This window comes from Bufo gargarizans, chromosome 2 (genome assembly GCF_014858855.1).
Source record: "Bufo gargarizans isolate SCDJY-AF-19 chromosome 2, ASM1485885v1, whole genome shotgun sequence".
Classification (NCBI taxonomy): Eukaryota; Metazoa; Chordata; class Amphibia; order Anura; family Bufonidae; genus Bufo; species Bufo gargarizans.
In genome coordinates this window covers 7896274-7914890 of record NC_058081.1, presented here as the reverse complement: position 1 = coordinate 7914890, position 18617 = coordinate 7896274, and the positions used below count along the sequence as shown (strand labels likewise).

Here is an 18617-nt window from a genome sequence, read left to right as displayed (position 1 = left end):
GCCATTCTTCAGGCTATGCAGGGATCTACTAATCCATGGCTGCAGGCTCAGAATTGTGTAGCAAACCTGATCGGTATCAAAAAATGGCGCAAAAGGAAAGGCAAGTATGCTCAGATTTTTGCTGCTGGGTGGATAGCGGATAAATATCAGGAGTCTTGTAGCTGAAGCTAAGTTTGGAAGGAGAAGCAGAAGATTTTAAAGTGGAAATTGTTAAATTGAGATCTCTTGTCCAGCAGGCAGCTGAAGCTAGCTCTAATTATGAATGTACTGTGAGGTGTAATAGTGAGCTGCGAAAGGAAAATGAATGGTTGTCTGAAAACATGACGCATGCACAGGGTGCTGTAAGGGAATTGTCTGCTCTCTGCAGGAGGACAGAGGATGAGCATTCTCGGTGCTTAGTGCAGCCAGAGTTATTGAAACAACCGTTGGAGAGTAATGTGTCTAGGATTAGAGGGAAATGTATGGGCTGTAAACATGGAGAGGTCTGAGGACTGTGGGTCAGATAGTGAATCCGACTCAGGGGTGGAGATGGACAATGTGTCTGATCCTGGAGTTGGAAGTGTTAACACAATGCCAGAAGAATCCTCAAATGAGTCCATAGTAAGTGGACTCAATACAGATAGTAGTGTGGGATCTAGTCATGCTGGGATGGTTAATGTTGTGCACCAAGTCAAATCACTATGTGCTCAGACAAGGTATTGTGCAGGGAGCCAAGCTATTTGTTGTTTTGCATGCAGGGAATACGGGCACATTGCACGATATTGTGACGTTGCTAAGGGCAACAGACACAGGGATGTTAAGTGCCCCCCAGAAACACACCTAGAAGTAAAGTGGTTTATTCAGCAAGGTGGCATAATGGTCCCAGACATGGTTCTTTGCAAAGGCAGAGAACCCAGGGACAGCCAAGGTCATTGATCAATGAAGCAGATTTTGAATCATAATATTAACGGTTAAAATGTTAAAATTTGAAATTAAGGTCTTTATCTAAGACCTAATTTAAATAGATTTTTCCCTTCCCCTAGAAAAAAATGGTTTTGGGACCTTGTAATGTTAAATCCTGCTTCTCTGGTATAATGAATCTGAAGCTGTTTGGGGCTGGGCAAATTAACATTTCAATGACTAGATGGGTAGAAATTCTCCTGTACGGTTTCAGGTGAACCCTCCAAGACATTGATTTGTTAATTCAGTCCTATACAGTTGTATGTGTTCCAAAGGGTTTTTGTTTTTGTATTTGAGTCTCAGTTTTTAAGTTAACATTTACTTTTTACTGAATCACAATGTATATAGCAAGACTTTCTGTAACTGAAGTTTTCTATGTTGTTTTTTTTCTCTCCTGTTTACAGGTCTTCTTTTACTAATCCATATTTTTTTCAGTTTTATTGTTGTAATCAATTTTTTCCTTTTTCATATTTTGGCATCTTTTTTGGTTATATTTTCAGTAATCTTTGTCTATTTTTGTTTGGGTATTCCTTTGATTAATTTATATTTACGTTTTTCTGCAGTTCTATATTCAATCTTAGCATACTTTTTTTCCTTCTATTACTCTTTTCCAAGTGACGGTTCTCCAGGACTCTTCTCTCTTTAACAACCAGAGGTTAACCCCATATTTCTTTTTACTTTATCAGCAGTAAATTGACTAGAGGAGCCACATTGAGCCACATTGAGCTGGAGAAAAGCGGGTCTCAGTTATTGGCTTGCCGTTGCTGGCCAAACACAGGCGTAGCTCAGCTGTGTGTATAGCCCTTTAGGAGGCATACTGGGAATCCAGCAAATGGAGCTCTGGCTTAAAAGCCCTGTGGGAGTGGAAATAGCATTGAGAGTAGCAATAGGCCGCCCTCAGTGCAAGAGATTTCTAGCTGTCCGACATAGGCTGTGTAATAGTCGGGGTCGGACAGATGTACCGTAAGAATGAGTCGGGCGGTACCCTCCATGTACGGTCAAAAGCGTGTCCCTGGATGCAGGCAACACTGGTAAGGCTTGGTTAACCAAGGATGGGTTGTGGCAGATCCATTTTCGGGGGGGAAAACATGGTACCCCTCGTGGGGTCAGACGGCTGCTTAGTACATAAGATCTAGTTATGGGGTGAAGGCCACAAAGCCCCTTAAAGAATGGAGTAGGTGGTACAAGGGAACTAATTGGAGTATCCCTCTGGAAGTTAGGTAGCGCAATTGTGGCTGCAAAAGTCAATCATGGTAATTAAGCAGGGCGTACAGAACCCAGTTTTAATCTGGAAGAACTGAGTGATGTACGCCTGGCCTGAGGGGTAAACTGAGTTTAGGGATCCGATGCAGGAAGCAGATGAGGCTCTATCTGGGCTGACTTTGCTGAAACAGGCCGGATCCACTATACCCGGGCCTTCTGAAACAACCAGTACCCGAGGTAAATTAGTCCCTAACTGTCACTTCCACCTCCACTACTGACAGGGTCACTTTTCTCTTTCTCTATCTCTCTCTCATCCCTCCCTGATCCCTCTATCTAACCTTGAGACGATACACCATGTTTAAACCAGCTTTTCTTCTTTTTAGTTTTAAGAACGATGAGAAGAAGGGAAAAGTAGTGCAGAAAACAACAATCTTCAAACTTTTTACTAACCATTCTAACCTCTCAAATGTCAATCATTTTTCTAACCTAGTAGAGAATTACGTTGCAAACCATCACGACTGTCTTTTCTTTGATGGTACTTGGGTCAGATTTTTGCAAAGAAGTCAACCAGGTGATTGGGTCGTGCTAAAGAAAAATCCGAGGACGGGACTAGAGCCGAGATATCTTGGGCCATTCCAGGTGCTGCTGATGACGCCAACCTCTCTGAAGTTAGAGGGACGAGACAACTGTTTCCACACGGGTCACTGCAAGAAACTGCTCAAAGAATGAAGAGTAACACTATTGTTTATTTGTTTAGTTTAATGTTTAGGGAGGGAAATGCACCTCAAACTAGCAAGGGCCACAAGGAGACATTTGTTGATAGCACTGGTTTTACATTCCTAGAGGGCAATATCAGCTATAGGTTTAATAATAGCTGTGGCTCCTGCTCCTCGCTTGTTAATCCTGTATGGGTGTCCGGGCAGCTGGGGGGCCCGTAGATGTGGTAAAGGGCATAAGTTTGTGGGATCCTCTAGTTGTGAGGAAGGTATAATGGTCCACCTTACTAATTTAACCCCTGATCTCTTTAATGACACCCATAGACCAGATTATATCTGCTGGAAAGAAGGGTGTGACGTTCAGACTCAGGGAGCGATCCCTCAGTCTATTCAGTTATTACTAGAAGCTCGTGACCGTCAGAAGTTTTTGTGTGGAGTTGACGGGTCCATACTATTTCGTATGCAGTTTAGCCGCTTATAAGGTAATTCCCCCTAATGCCAGAGGTTCATTTGTCCTGGTGAAGCTTGTCCCTGTATCTTACGTTGCAGCCGATTGGGAGAAACTGATGGTGTGGAAGGAGGTAAGAAGGGCAGGGAGAGCTGGAAGGGATTTGTTTTCTGGCTAGACAGGATGGGGTGTTGGACTTATGATTATGAAGTGATTGAACAATTTCTTGTCCATAGTGGATAAGATGTTCAAAGAAACCGTTGAGGCAGTGAGAGAAATCACAGAGAAACATCAGTAGAGCGTCCAGAGGAGGGTTTCTATGAATTAGATGACGGTTATGCCTGGCTAGCAGACACCAGTGACAAGGGTCAGGCCCATACTGACAGAAGCAGGGCAGAGGCGGAGCTATGACTAGTGAGGGTTGGAATCCTTTTTAAAGCTTTGGGAGGTCTTGGGGCTCACTGGTTTTCCATTGGATCCAGGCGAAAGGAAATAGGACATATACTTATGTTTTTTGTTTCCATTCCTTCTATACGCCGGAGTGAGATGTTCCTGATGTCTAATCGACTGAGTTACCGAAGCCCGAACAGACAAGATGCCCTGAAGACCAAACCATGGACCAGATGCAGAGGATTCCAAACCAGCCAATGACCAGCGTGAAACACCACCTCCTGAGTCAGCTCCCGAAGAAAAGAATCTCCGAGTCAAGATTTGTTTTAAGCTCCGTGTCAAGATTGACTTTTTGTTTTCCATCATCTGTTTTGTTTTATGGATTCAGGACTTTTCGTAGACAGGACTGTTTTTTTCAAAGAAGAAGATCGAGATTTGTCAAGGGACACTGGGGAGCATATGACAAAGAGGAGGGACTGTTGTGGAAATTTTATTAGGATGTGTATTTAAAGAGGACCTTTCATCGGTCCAAACATTGTGAACTAAGTATCATGACATATACAGCGGCGCCCAGGGATCTCACTGCGCTTACTATTTTCCCTGGGCGCCGCTCCGTTCTCCCGTTATGTCCTCCGGTATGTTCGGGGACTTGGGAGTCCTGGTAGTACTAAAGTGGCTTTATCAAAGAGTCTGAGCAAACAGCAGGTGTCATACATGAGTTGCCACTGGATAACGTCGAAGTTACACAGGAGAATGCTCCTATCCGCCTGCATCATCAAAAAATTGTTTACGGCCTTCCTCTGCTCATTTAATTGGTCCAACATGTGGATGCTGGAGTTCCAACTTGTGGAAACATCACATATGAGGCCATTTTGGGGAACGCTATTCTGCCTTTGCAGTTGAAGGAGGGAGTTTTTTGCAGTGTAAGAGTAGCTGAACTGAAATGCATGCACAGTTTCCTGGCCATTTTCAAGATTTCTTGCAGTTGGGTGGAAGACTTCAGGAACCACTTTACAACCAGATTAAAGAGTCCCCCATGCATGGTGCATGGGTCAGACCTCCTTGATGCAGTGCTGACACAATGTTCTTCCCATTATCAGTGACCATGGGTACTATCTTCAGTTGGTGAGGAGAGAGCCAGGATTTGAATTCTTCTTGAAGGACTCAGAAAAGTTCCTCCCTGGTGTGACTCTGTTCGCCCAGGTAAACCAGGTGTAGAACAGTGTGACACCGCCATGCTATGCATAGGTTGTATGCTGGAGGAGCAGTCAGAACTGTGCCTACAGTGGAGGCTGAGGACAAGGTAGAGGATGAGAATTTTTAGAGGGTCAGCTCACCAACAGGCTCTCGCGTATAATGTTTTACAGGGTCAGCTCACCAGCAAGCCTTCACCTACAATATTTTACACACCTAAAATCTTTTACAGGGTCAGCTCACCTGAAGGCCCTCGCATATAATGGTTTAGAGGGTGAGCTCACCTGCAGGCCCTAACCTACAACCTTTTAGAGGGTCTGCTCACCAGCAGGCCCGCACCTAAAATCTTTTACAGGGTCAGCTCACCTGAAGGCCCTTGCATGTAATGTTTTAGAGGGTGAGCTTACCCGCAGGACCTCACCTACAACCTTTTAGAGGGTCAGCTCACCAGCAGGCCCGTATCTAAAATCTTTTACAGGGTCAGCTCACCTGTAGGCTTTTGCATATAGTTTTTTACAGGGTTAGCTCACCTGCAGGCCTTCATCTACAATATTTTACAGGGTCAGCTCACCTGTAGGCCCTTGCATATAATTTTTTACTGGGTCAGCTCACCAGCAGGCCTTCACCTACAATCTTTTACAGGGTCAGCTCACCAGCAGGCCTGCACCTAAAATATTTTACAGGGTCAGATCACCTGCAGGCCATCACCTTATTATACCTAATAGGTAATTTGCGTGCATGCTGCCTTGCTTGGATGTGGTAGCAATAGCTGTTTCTCAGGCTCCCTCTCCCAAATCGAACCATAATACCCCCATTACCCATGGTCTACATGGTTTGGTTTGAAAATAACATCGAAAATTGATAGGGCAGACATCAGAATGGATCGTCGCCGTCACGGGGACGTGCGATCGTCCCCGGGTTACCAAGAGTCACCAAAGTGGCAGCAGGCCGTCGCACATAATGTTTTAGATGGTTAGATCAGCAGGAACTTGTACCATAATGTGAATGAGGCCCTCCTTTATGTGATATACAGGTTGTATCGGAGTGCCTCTTCCTTGTAATTTTTGGCAGCACTTGCACTTTATATACAAATAAATATATAGGAAAGAATGTTTCCTAACAATTTTTCCTCTAAAATCGATTTTATCTTCGGTTTTGTGTGTATTATTGTCAGTCTGTAAAAGTGGTGTACTACTCGGACAACATCGTTCCCAGCAGCGACCTGGGAGTCCAAGATGCATCCAGACATCCTCCCCATGCTGTTCCCGAACCATTTTGGTGGTGTTTCCATCAATTTCTGACCTTTTCCTATGAGCCAGGCACCCTCCCCTCTTCAGAGCAGGGGGTGCCTGGATTAATGCTCGGGTTCTCCCATTGACTTCCGTTATACTCGGGTGTTCGGACCAAGCCCCCGAGCACCCGATCAATATGGTGCTTGATCAACACTAATAGTTATGAACAGCCATCTGTCACACCATCAACAATTAACAGATTTTATCCATTCTGTTTATGTCGGACATTCCTCCAATATTGATTCTCTCAGTTTTCCTATAAAGAGGTAACTCAAGAACAAGACTTGAAGTAGTTAGGTGGCCACAACATGAGGAGTCAACACAGTTAACCTGTCACAGAGTGGTGAGGTTGGGAAACGCATGAGGAATCGCATGAGTTGTCAACAATGTCACAGAGTGGCGAGGGTGGGAATCGCATGAGTCGTCAACACAGTGGCCCAGTCAGATATTAGTGAGGGTGGAAATCGCATGAGGAATTGCATGAGTCATCAACATAGTGGCACAGTCAGATATTAGTAAGGGTGGGAATCGCATGAGGTATTGCATGAGTCATCAACACAGTGGCCCAGTCACATAGTGGAGAGGGTGGGAATTGCATGAAGTGTCAACACAGAGGCCCAGTCACAAAGTGATGAGGGTGGGAATAGTATGAGAAATCGCATGAGCTTCCAACGTGCGATCAGCCACATCATCATCCACTACTGTCTGCTCATCACTTATGTCACCCTCATGAGTCTCATGGCTGCGTCCCTGACCGCTCTCAACACCTGCTCCCACGTGACTCTCATTGTCACTACTTGCACGCCAACAGGAGGAAGCAGCGTACCTATCCTCCAAATCTGCGCTGGGCAGTAGTTGCTTACTGTCCTCAGTAACATCTTCGTCTCTGAAAAGCGGAGCGGAGTCTGTAGCATAAAGCCCCCCAAAAAACAGGAGTGGATCCAAAACAGAGATGACACGTGAATGGAGTATTTGCATGTCTTCTGTGTTTTGTACCCACTCCTGCTTTTGGCTACAAAATCACAAGACAATTCTGATACAAAAAATGGAGCATGTCATACAGCTTCTCCAAAGATGGGATCCATTGTGTTTCTTAGTTTTCCAACCTTCTGACAGATCAGAAGAAGGGTAAAATAAATGGTGATGTCAGCAAGGTCCAAAAGCGAAAAATGTCTCCCGTCATAGAGTGGGAGGGTGGGAACAGCATGAGAAGTCCAGTGGCCCAGTGACAGAGTGGTGAGGTGGCAGCAGCATGAGGAGACCACAGAGTGGTGAGTTAGCAACAGCATGAGGAGACCACAGAGTGATGAGTTGGCAGAAGCATGAGGACACCACAGCGTGGCGCATTGACAGAGTGTTGAGGTGGCAGCATCATGAGGAGACCACAGAGTAATAAGAATTAAACTAAGGCAGTAATTGATTTATTTTTACATTTCACCAATGACCAGAACACTGGAGACTCATCAGACAGCTGCAGAGACATCTCCAAGGAGTTCTTCTACCAGTCTCCTTGTCCTCTTTTTGTGCATAAAAAGACATTGCAGCTAATATACATCTGCCTGATAACCATGGAAGCTGAGGACACTGCTGTCTTGTATTGTCATCATTCTTCTTTAGAACTCATGTTACGAACAAAACTGTGGAAACGGCAAGAAAAGGATACTTAAAAATGAATGCTGAGACCAAAGAAATATCCTATGTGAGTACAGTGAGGTATACTCTTGTGTAACATATTAAAGAAATAGTTCTAAAGATTTCTTCTCACAAGTATTTGAAATACATTTATGTCAAAGTACATTTTTTTTTTGCTTCTTGTAATCAAGAATTTAATCTTAAAAAGGAAAATTTGTGATCATTAAAATAAAATATAAAACTGATGTTAAATGCTCTTGTTAATTTGTGGCTAAACTTGAATTTTTTGTATATGTATGAACATCATTAAGTATAAATATCTACTGTATATGTTCTATCTTATGTAACCTGTTTTAAAGACTCAGCATTGGCTCTATTATGAAAAATAAAACATTAAATAAAAAAAATCTATAATTTCTGAATCAATGCTGAAAAAACAGATCATGCACTTACATTGCTAGACTTCTTTGTAGGTCTGTTGGATCAGTTCTTCAATTTTAATTCTTAATGTAAATGAGTTAGAGTTAGATTCTCATGTGATATCAAGTATATTATGTAATATGCAGTATAATGTATTGTCCAGAACCTGAATCTGCAGATTCTAGTTATAATTTGTCTAAACAAAACCATAATGGTTCCTCCAGCATAACTTATATCTCTTCTGAACACAGGAGAACAATCTGACTGTGGTCACTGAGTTTTTCCTCTTAGGCTTTCAAGTCAGCCAAGATTTAAGAATTCTCCTGTTCTGTCTTCTCCTGGTGGTTTACTGTGGGACAATATGTGGGAACTTATTGATCATCGTCCTAGTGTCCACCAGCAGAAATCTCCACACTCCAATGTACTTCTTCATCTCACAACTGTCCATCAGTGACATCATATTGACCACAGACATTGTCCCCAACCTGCTCTACATCCTACTGAATAATGGGGCGAACATTACTTTTATAGACTGCTTCACTCAGTTTTATTTTTTTGCTGCTGCAGAAAGTTTTGAATGTTTTCTTCTCACTTTGATGTCTTATGACAGATATGTGGCCATCTGTAATCCCCTCCGTTATACTTCTATCATGACAAATCAACATTGTGTGATTTTGACAATCATGTGTTGGTTGCTTGGGATTTCTAGTGTTTTGCTTTACATCATAACAATTGCAAAGCTAAATTTTTGTGGCCTAAACGTCATTGACCATGTTTTCTGTGATCTTATTCCCTTGCTAGAGCTTCCATGTTCTGACACCTTCTTTATTCATTTGGAGATGTATTTACTAAGTGTTGTAACTGTATTTATACCAACCACAATCATTGTAGTGTCTTATACGTACATTGTTAACTCAGTCTTAAAGATCCCATCCAGTACTGGTAGACAGAAAGCCTTCTCCACTTGTAGCTCCCACCTTATTGTGGTCTCCATATTCTACTGGACTATGTTCAGTGTTTACGTCGCCCCAACAAAAGGCCTAACGCTCTCCATAAGTAAAATCCTATCCCTTCTATATACTGTCTTTACTCCTTTTATAAACCCCATTATATACAGCCTGAGAAATAAAGACATTAGGAAAGCCGTACAGGAAATATCTCATAAGTTTGTTTAACAGAACACTGTGTTTTCACTAGAGATTCTGTAGGCATAATCTTAACCCTTTCAATCCCCACCTTCCAAGAGCCATAATATATTTTTTCTCTATTGCTTTTACATAGTCATATGAGGAATTGATATATATATATATATATATATATATATTTTTTTTTTTTTTACAGAGGAAATTGGACTTTCTACATCTTAGAAAACAAGCCCTAAAACAGTCAGTAGAAAAATAAAAAAGTTACGGTTCTCAGGTGATGGTCAGGCACAAACAGTTTAAAAAATATATATATAAAATAGTTTTTGTGGTGTAAAATTAGTAAAGCATAAAATTACCAAATTGGATATCACTGTAATCATACTGATCCACAGAAAAAAGATTATATTCTATATATGCCTTATAGTTAACTGTGCAAAGTCTAAAATTAAGAAAACAAACCCACATTTCTTTTTCCATTTTTATTCAAAACTTTGTACTCCCCACCCCTCACTCCTCCCTCTAAAAAAAAATGGGACAACTCAACTCAGATGTCACCTGTGTATTTATAAGTTCCATCGCTGCAGAACATCTGTCATAGTTATGAACAGCCATCTGTCACACCATCAACGATTAACAGATTTTATCCATTCTGTTTATGTCGGACATTCCTCAAATATCGATTCCCTCAGTTTTCCTATAAAGAGGTATCTCAAGAACAGGACTTAAAGTGGTGGGGCTGCTTTTAAAGATCAGTTCTAATGTATAAATTATAGATGTATACTGTATTGCTCTTCATATAACGAGTTTTAGGACTGTATTGGTTTTATAACAACATAAACCATGAGAAATACATTTTTGGTATCTGGTTTTGTCTGTCTATCAATATAAGTATATATCATATCTAAAGATGAGCAAATTTCTCAAAAATTCTATTCAGTTGGTTTGCAGAAGTCCCCAAAAATATTTGATTCGATCTAAATTGATGTGTGATGAATCACGTTAAAAACCAGTTATTCCCTGGATGCTGAGAGCCTGTGTAGCGGTGTAGAACACTGTGACTTGCAGTAACACCCATAGGGAGTCTGCTTTGGCAGCGAAACAGTACTGTAAGTCAGTATGACATGCAGATAAAAGGTGTCACTCTTAGAATCAGTCCACACTTCACTTATTTGGTCAGCAACAGGGTCAAAAGTGACCAAATAACTCAAATGTGAACTCAGTCTTACAGATCAATGTTAGTGTCAAGAAGGAGCGCACTCCCTCTGCACCGTCGTCAGTTGATTTCAGATAGATTTCCACAGAACCTGTTCTGTTACACGCAGAAACAAGTAGTGTCCCCATGACCGAGTGGTGAGATGTCAACAGCATGAGTCAACACAGTGGCCCAGTCACAGAGTGGTGAGGTTGGGAATCGCATGAGAAATTGCATGAATTGTCAATAAATGTACAGAGTGGCAAGGGTGGGAATCACATGAGTCGTCAACACAGTGGCCCAGTCAGATATTAGTGAGGGTGGGAATTGCACGAGGAATAGCATGAGTGGTCAACAAAATGGTCCAGTCACAGAGTGGTGAGGGTACGAATTGCATGAGAAATCGCATGAGCTTCCAACGTGTGATCGGCCACATCATCATCCACTACTGTCTGCTCATCACTTATGTCACCCTCACAAGTCTCATGGCTGCGTCCCTGACCGCTCTCAACACCTGTTTCCATGTGACTCTTATCATCACTACTTTCACGCCTACAGGAGGAAGCAGTGTACGTCTCCTCCAAATCTGCTGTGGGCAGTAGTTGCTGACTGTCCTCAGTAACATATTTGTCTTTGAAAAGCGGAGCGGAGTCGGCAGCATAAATCACTTGCCTGGCAGAAGGAGCAGAAAAGAAAACAGGCAGGTTCAGGACAGGTGATGGCCCATAGCTTATTCCTTACTCCAAAACTAAGTTTTGTGTCAGAGGAACCCACAGACTCCTGTCTCTGGGTGTCTGATGTCAGTTCAGATGATGTTGTAGACTGTGTCAACCATTCCAGGACAGTGGGATTGGTCATCAAAACTCGACCACTGGATGACAGTGGCAGCTCTGGCCTGTTGCTGTGACTGCTGCTTCAACCTCTATCTCTTCTTTTGCTGCTACTTTTGCTTGCTTCAGCGACATTTTTGCCACTGTGTGTTCATTTGGAGGGCCCTGTCTGTTCCTTTGGAGGGCCTTGTCTGTTCCTTTGGAGGGCCCTGTCTGTTCCTTTGGAGGGCCCTGTCTGTTCCTTTGGAGAGCCCTGGAACCTTTTTGTTGGTCATACTGAGCAGTAACAGTAACGGTATATGTAAAATAAGTTATTCAATGTCAACATGGTTACCCCAATAACAGTTATATTACACAGGTAATTCCCCGCAATATGAGAATCAAGGCATAATGTAATTGCTTTTCTATGAAATCAGGTGGACACCACAATAACGATTATATTACACAGGTTATTCACCACAATTTGAGAATCAAGACATAATAGAATTGCTTATCTATTACACAAGGTGGGCACCAAAATAAACTTTAGATTACACAGTTTATTCCTCCCAATTTGAGAATAAAGGTGTTATAGAATTGTTTTTCTTTTAACAAAGGTGGGCTCCATTCAATTAGATAGCTCTGTGCCCTACACAGGGGTTTGACTGTCTCCTATGGATCCCTTCAGCTTACAGAGCCTGCACTGAGCTGCAGTCTCCCTGTGCTCTCCCCACAGTGTCTGAAAACTGTCCCTACAATCTCCCTACACTGTACCTACACTGTCCCCATCCCAGATTTTACTAGTGAAAGCTTTGTAAAACACTTTCCCTAGCACTTGTCACGTCTGTCCCTATGCTTAGTTCACTGGAAAATAGCGGAGATCAGGTAGAAAAGACTTTTTATAGGGCTGTGAAATCTGCTGAATGGCATTATGAGTAATTCCTCATTCTCAGGTTTCTTACTTTCACTTTCACTGTGTAACATTTGCAGCAGCCGTTTTAGAAAAATTCTGATTCATTACAATTAGAGATGAGCAAATTTTTCAAAAATATGATTCGGTTGGTTTGTCGAATTTCCCCAAAAGATTTGATTTGATCCAAATTTATTTGTGATGAATTGCGTTAAAATACATCTATTTCCTGGCTGCAGAGAGCCTGTATAGGGGTGTAGAACACTGTGCCTTGCAGAAACACACATAGAGAGTCTGTTGTGGTAATGAAAAAATACTCTGAGTCAGTATGACATGCAGATGACAGGCGTCGCTCTTAGAATCATTGCAGACTTCACTTATTTGGTCAGTTATGGGGCCAAAACTGACCAAATAACTCAAGTGTTAACTCAACCTTACAGGTCAATGTTAGCGATCCTACTATAGAGTGAAAGAGCGCATTCCTTTTACACCGTCATCAGCTGATTCCACGTAGATGTCTACAGAACCTGTTCTATTAAACACTTATACAAGTTGAGCCCCCCGACAGAGTGGAGAAGGTGTCAGCAGTAAGCTTGTGTTTATGTAACTCATTATTTTGCCCTTCCTCTGATCCGTCAGAAGAACAACCCCAAAAAAACGGACCCTGTTTGTTGAGCATCCGCCTTCACTCGGTCAGCATTTGATCAGTTATCCATCAGTATTGCAAAAGCCAAAAAATAAACAGGAGTGGATCCAAAACAGAGATGACTCATGGATGGAAAATTTGCATGTCTTCTGTGTTTTGTACCCACTAGTGCTTTTAGCTACCAAATCATGAGCATATCCTGATGCAAAATATGGACCATGTCATACAGGCGTTACAGCTGCTCCAAAGATGGAATTCATTGTGTTTCTCATTTTTCCAACCTTGTGACAGATCAGAAGGGTAAAATAAATGGTGATGTCAACAAGGCCAAAAAGGGAAAATGGCAGCCCCCTCATAGAGTGGGGAGGGTGGGAACAGCATGAGAAGTCCACAGAGTGGCCCAGTGACAGAGTGGTGAGGTGGCAGAAGCATGATGAGACCACAGAGTGGTGAGTTAGCAGCAGCCTGAGGAGACCATAGAGTGGCTATGTTGGCAGCAGCATGAGGACACCACAGTGTGGCCCATTGACAGAGTGTTGCGGTGGCAGAATTAAACTAAGGCAGTAATTGATTTATTTTTATATTTCTCCAATGACCAGAACACTGGAGACTCATCAGACAGCTGCAAAGACATCTCGAAGGAGTTCTTCTACCAGACTCCTTGTCCTCTTTTTGTGCATAAAAAGACATTGTAGCTAATATACATCTGCCTGATAACCATGGAAGCTGAGGACACTGCTGTCTTGTATTGTCATCATTCTTCTCTAGAACTCATCTTACGAACAAAACTGAGGAAACGGCAAGAAAGGGAATCTTAAAAATGAATGTTGAGACCAAAGAAATATCCTATGTGAGTACAGTGAGGTATACTCTTGTGTAACATATTAAATAATTCTAAAGATTTCTTCTCACAAGTATTTGAAATACATTTATGTCCAAATACATTTTTTTTTCTTCTTGTAATCAATAATTTAATCTTAAACAGGAAAATTGTGATCATTAAAATAAAATATACAACTTATGTTGAATGCTCTTGGTAATTTGTGGCTAAACTTGTATTTTTTGTAAGAAACACGTATGAACATCATTGAGTATAAATATCTACTGTATATGTTCTATCTTATGTAACCTGTTTTAAAGACTCAGCATTGGCACTATTATGGGAAAAAAAAATATATTAAATAAAATAAATATATATTTTTGAATCAACGATGAAAAAACAGATCATGCACTTACATTGCTAGACTTCTTTGTAGGTCTGTTGGATCAGTTGTTCAATTTTAATTCTTAATGTAAATGGCAGAGTTAGATTCTCATGTGATATCAAGTATATGATGTAATATGCAGTATAATGTATTGTCCAGAACTTGAATCTGCAGATTCTAGTTATAATTTGTCTAAACAAAACCATAATGGTTCCTCCAGCATAACTTCTATCTCTTCTGAACACAGGAGAACAATCTGACTGTGGTCACTGAGTTTTTCCTTTTAGGCTTTCAAGTCAGCCAAGATTTAAGAATTCTCCTGTTCTGTCTTCTCCTGGTGGTTTACTGTGGGACAATATGTGGGAACGTATTGATCATCGCCCTAGTGTCCACCAGCAGAAATCTCCACACTCCAATGTACTTCTTCATCTCACAACTGTCTATCAGTGACATCATATTGACCACAGACATTGTCCCCAACCTGCTCTACATCCTACTGAATAATGGGGCGAACATTACTTTTATAGACTGCTTCACTCAGTTTTATTTTTTTGCTGCTGCAGAAAGTTTTGAATGTTTTCTTCTCACTGTGATGTCTTATGACAGATATGTGGCCATCTGTAATCCCCTCCGTTATACTTCTATCATGCGAAGTGGACATTGTGTGATTTTGACAATCATTTGTTGGTTTCTTGGGTTTTCTAGTGTTTTGCTTTACATCATAAAAATTGCAAAGCTAGATTTTTGTGGCCTGAACGTCATTGACAATTTATTCTGTGATTTTCTCACCTTACTAGACCTTGCATGTTCTGACACCTTCATTCTTCATATGGAGATGTATTTACTAAGTATTGTAACCATCTTTATTCCAACCACAATCATTATAGTGTCTTATACGTGTATTGTTAAATCAGTCTTAAAGATCCCATCCAGCACTGGTAGACAGAAAGCCTTCTCCACTTGTAGCTCCCACCTCATTGTGGTCTCCATATTCTACTGGACTATGTTCAGTGTTTACGTCGCCCCAACAAAAGGCCTAACGCTCTCCATAAGTAAAATCCTATCTCTTCTATATACTGTCTTTACTCCTTTTATAAACCCCATTATATACAGCCTGAGAAATAAAGACATTAGGAAAGCCGTACAGGAAATATCTCATAAGTTTGTTTAACAGAACACTAGTGTTTTCACTAGAGATTCTGTAGGCATAATCTTAACCCTTTCACTCCCCACCTTCCAAGAGCCATAATATATATTTTTCACTATTACTTTTGCATACTTTTTTTTTTACAGAACATGTATTTTCTACATCGGACAAAACAAGCCCTCAAACAGTTGCATCTATAAAGAATAAGTCAAGGCAACTGGACTTACTGTAGATTTCTTGAAAATGTTTCACTCGTTCTTCCAACGAGCTTTCTCAATTCTGAGTGACTGTACAAGAATTCTCTGGGAATAAATATGTAACTGAATCAACATCTGGTAATTATACCCAGCATCGGGTCAGAGGTCATTATACCCAGCATAGAAACATAGAAACATAGAAACATAGAATGTGTCGGCAGATAAGAACCATTTGGCCCATCTAGTCTGCCCAATATATCTGAATCCTATGAATAGCCCCGGCCCTATCTTATATGAAGGATGGCCTTATGCCTATCCCATGCATGCTTAAACTCCTTCACTGTATTTGCAGCTACCACTTCTGCAGGAAGGCTATTCCATGCATCCACTACCCTCTCAGTAAAGTAATACTTCCTTATATTACTTTTAAACCTTTGCCCCTCTAATTTAAAACTGTGTCCTCTTGTGGTAGTTTTTCTTCTTTTAAATATGCTCTCCTCCTTTACCGAGTTGATTCCCTTTATGTATTTAAAAGTTTCTATCATATCCCCTCGGTCTCTTCTTTCTTCCAAGCTATACATATTAAGGTCTTTTAACCTTTCCTGGTAAGTTTTATCCTGCAATCCATGGACCAGTTTAGTAGCTCTTCTCTGAACTCTCTCTAGAGTATCTATATCCTTCTGGAGATATGGCCTCCAGTACTGCGCACAATACTCCAAGTGAGGTCTCACCAGTGTTCTGTACAGCGGCATAAGCACTTCACTCTTTCTACTGCTTATACCTCTCCCTATACATCCAAGCATTCTGCTTGCATTTCGTGCTGCTTTATTACATTGTCTTCCCACCTTTAAGTCTTCTGAAATAATTACTCCTAAATCCCTTTCCTCAGATACTGAGGTCAGGACTGTGTCGAATATTCTATATTCTGCCCTTGGGTTTTTACGCCCCAGGTGCATTATCTTGCACTTATCCACATTAAATTTCAGTTGCCAGAGTTCTGACCATTCTTCTAGTTTTCCTAAGTCCTTTTCCATTTGGCGTTTCCCTCCAGGAAATTGGAGTCAGTAGATGATAATGACCTCCAAGAAAAAGGTGTCAAGACAGCATTGTATGTGGCAGACAATAGATGTCTAACTCCCCCTGCCTCTATTCAAGCTTGGCTTCTCCATTTTTATGTAGATGGCCTCCTTCACACTTCGTTTGTACCAATCGGCCTCCTTATCCAAAACACGTACTTGACTGTCTTCAAAGATGTGATCTGTTTCTTTTAGATGTAAGTACACGGCTGAATCTTGACCAGAGGTTTTGGCTCTTCTATGCTGAGCCATACGCTGATGCAGTTGCTGTTTTGTTTCGCCGATATACAGTTCTGAGCATTCCTCATTGCACTGGACTGCATACACAATGTTGTCCATCTTGTGTTTAGGCGTTGGGTCTTTTGGGTGAGCCAGTTGTTGCCTCAGTGTGTTGCTGGGTTTAAAGCAGACAGGGATGTGATGTTAATTAAAAATCCTTTTGAGTTTCTCAGACACCCCAGCTACATATGGGATAACCATATTCTTGCGTTGAATCAGTTACATATTTATTCCAAGAGAATTCTTGTACAGTCACTCAGAATTTAGAAAGCTCGTTGGAAGAACGAGTGAAATGTTTTCAAGAAATCTACAGTAATTCCATTTGCCTTGATTTATTCTTTACAGATATACCATGACCTGGATAAATGAGAACCTTCACAGACATATTCAAACTGTTGCGGTTCTCAGGTGATGGTCAGGCACAAACAGTTAAAAAAAAAAAAGGTTTTATTGTGTAAAATTTGTAAAGCATTTAAAAATTTCCAGATACATTGGATATCACTGTAATCATACTGATCCACAGACTAAAGATTTAATTCTATATATGCCTTATGGTTAACTGTGTAAAGTCTAAAATTAAGAAAACAAACCCATATTTCTTTTTCCATTTTTATTCAAAACTTTGTACTCCCCACCCCTCACTCCTCCCTCTCAAAAAAAATGGGACAACTCAACTCAGATGTCACCTGTGAATTTATTAGTTCCATGTCTGCAGAACATCTGTCATAGTTATGAACAGCCATCTGTCACACCATCAACGATTAACAGATTTTATCCATTCTGTTTATGTCAGACATTCCTCCAATATTGATTCCCTCAGTTTTCCTATAAAGAACTCAAGAACAGGACTTGAAGTGGTGGGGCTCCTTTTAAAGATTAGTTCTAATGTACAAATTATAGATGTACACTGTGTTGCTCTTCATATAACAAGTTTTAGGACCGTATTGGTTTTATAACAACATAAACCATGAGAAATACATTTTTGGTATCTGGTTTTCTGGTAACTCACATAGAGAGTCTGCTGTGGTAGTGAAATAATTCTGTGAGTCAGTATGACATGCAGATGACAGGCGTCACTCTTAGAATCACTGCACAATTTACTTATTTGGGTAGTTACGGGGCCAAAACTGACCAAATAACTCAAGTATGAACTCAGCCTTACAGGTAGATGTTAGCGTCAAGAAGAAGCGCACTCCTTTTACACCATCATCAGCTGATTCCACATAGATGTCTACAGAACCTGTTCTGCTACATGCTGAAACAAGTAATGCCCCCATGACTGAGTAGTGAGGTGGCAGCAGCATGAGGAGTCAACAGTGGCCCAGTCACAAAGTGGTGAGGGTGGGAATCGCATGAGGAATCGCATGAGTTGTCAACAAACTCACAGAGTGGCGAGGGTGGGAATTGCATGAGTCGTCAACACAGTGGCCCAGTCAGAAATTAGTGAGGGTGGGAATCGCATGATTAATTGCACGAGTCGTCAACACAGTGGCCATGTCATACAGTAGTGAGGGTGGGAATTGCATGAGTCGTCAACACAGTGGCCCAGTTACAAAGTGATGAGGGTGGGAATAGCATGAGAAATCGCATGAGCTCCCAACGCGCGATCGACCACATCATTATCCACCACTGTCTGCATGTCATTGATGCTACCCTCACCAGTCTCAGGGCCATGTGCCTGACCGTTCGGAACACCAGCTCCCACGTGACTCTCATCGTGGCTACTTGCCTGCCTACAGGAGGAAGCAGCGAATATGTCCTCCTCACCTGTCTGTCG

General features: G+C 41.5%; 2 protein-coding genes across 2 annotated transcripts; both read left to right on the top strand.

Annotated features, from left to right (window-relative positions):
* Positions 1–474: 474 nt before the first annotated feature.
* On the top strand, positions 475–9409 carry LOC122929465 (olfactory receptor 1496-like). The gene is made up of 5 exons (XM_044283053.1): positions 475–600; positions 3361–3439; positions 3543–3600; positions 4797–4899; positions 8486–9409. The coding sequence occupies exons 1-5, from the start codon at positions 475–477 to the stop codon at positions 9407–9409; spliced, it is 1290 nt and encodes a 429-aa protein (XP_044138988.1).
* A 2318-nt stretch (positions 9410–11727) lies between these two features.
* Positions 11728–15312, top strand: LOC122929464 (olfactory receptor 1496-like). The gene is made up of 3 exons (XM_044283052.1): positions 11728–11759; positions 13705–13786; positions 14389–15312. Exons 1-3 carry the CDS (start codon positions 11728–11730, stop codon positions 15310–15312), a joined length of 1038 nt encoding a protein of 345 aa, XP_044138987.1.
* The last annotated feature ends 3305 nt before the right edge of the window (positions 15313–18617 follow it).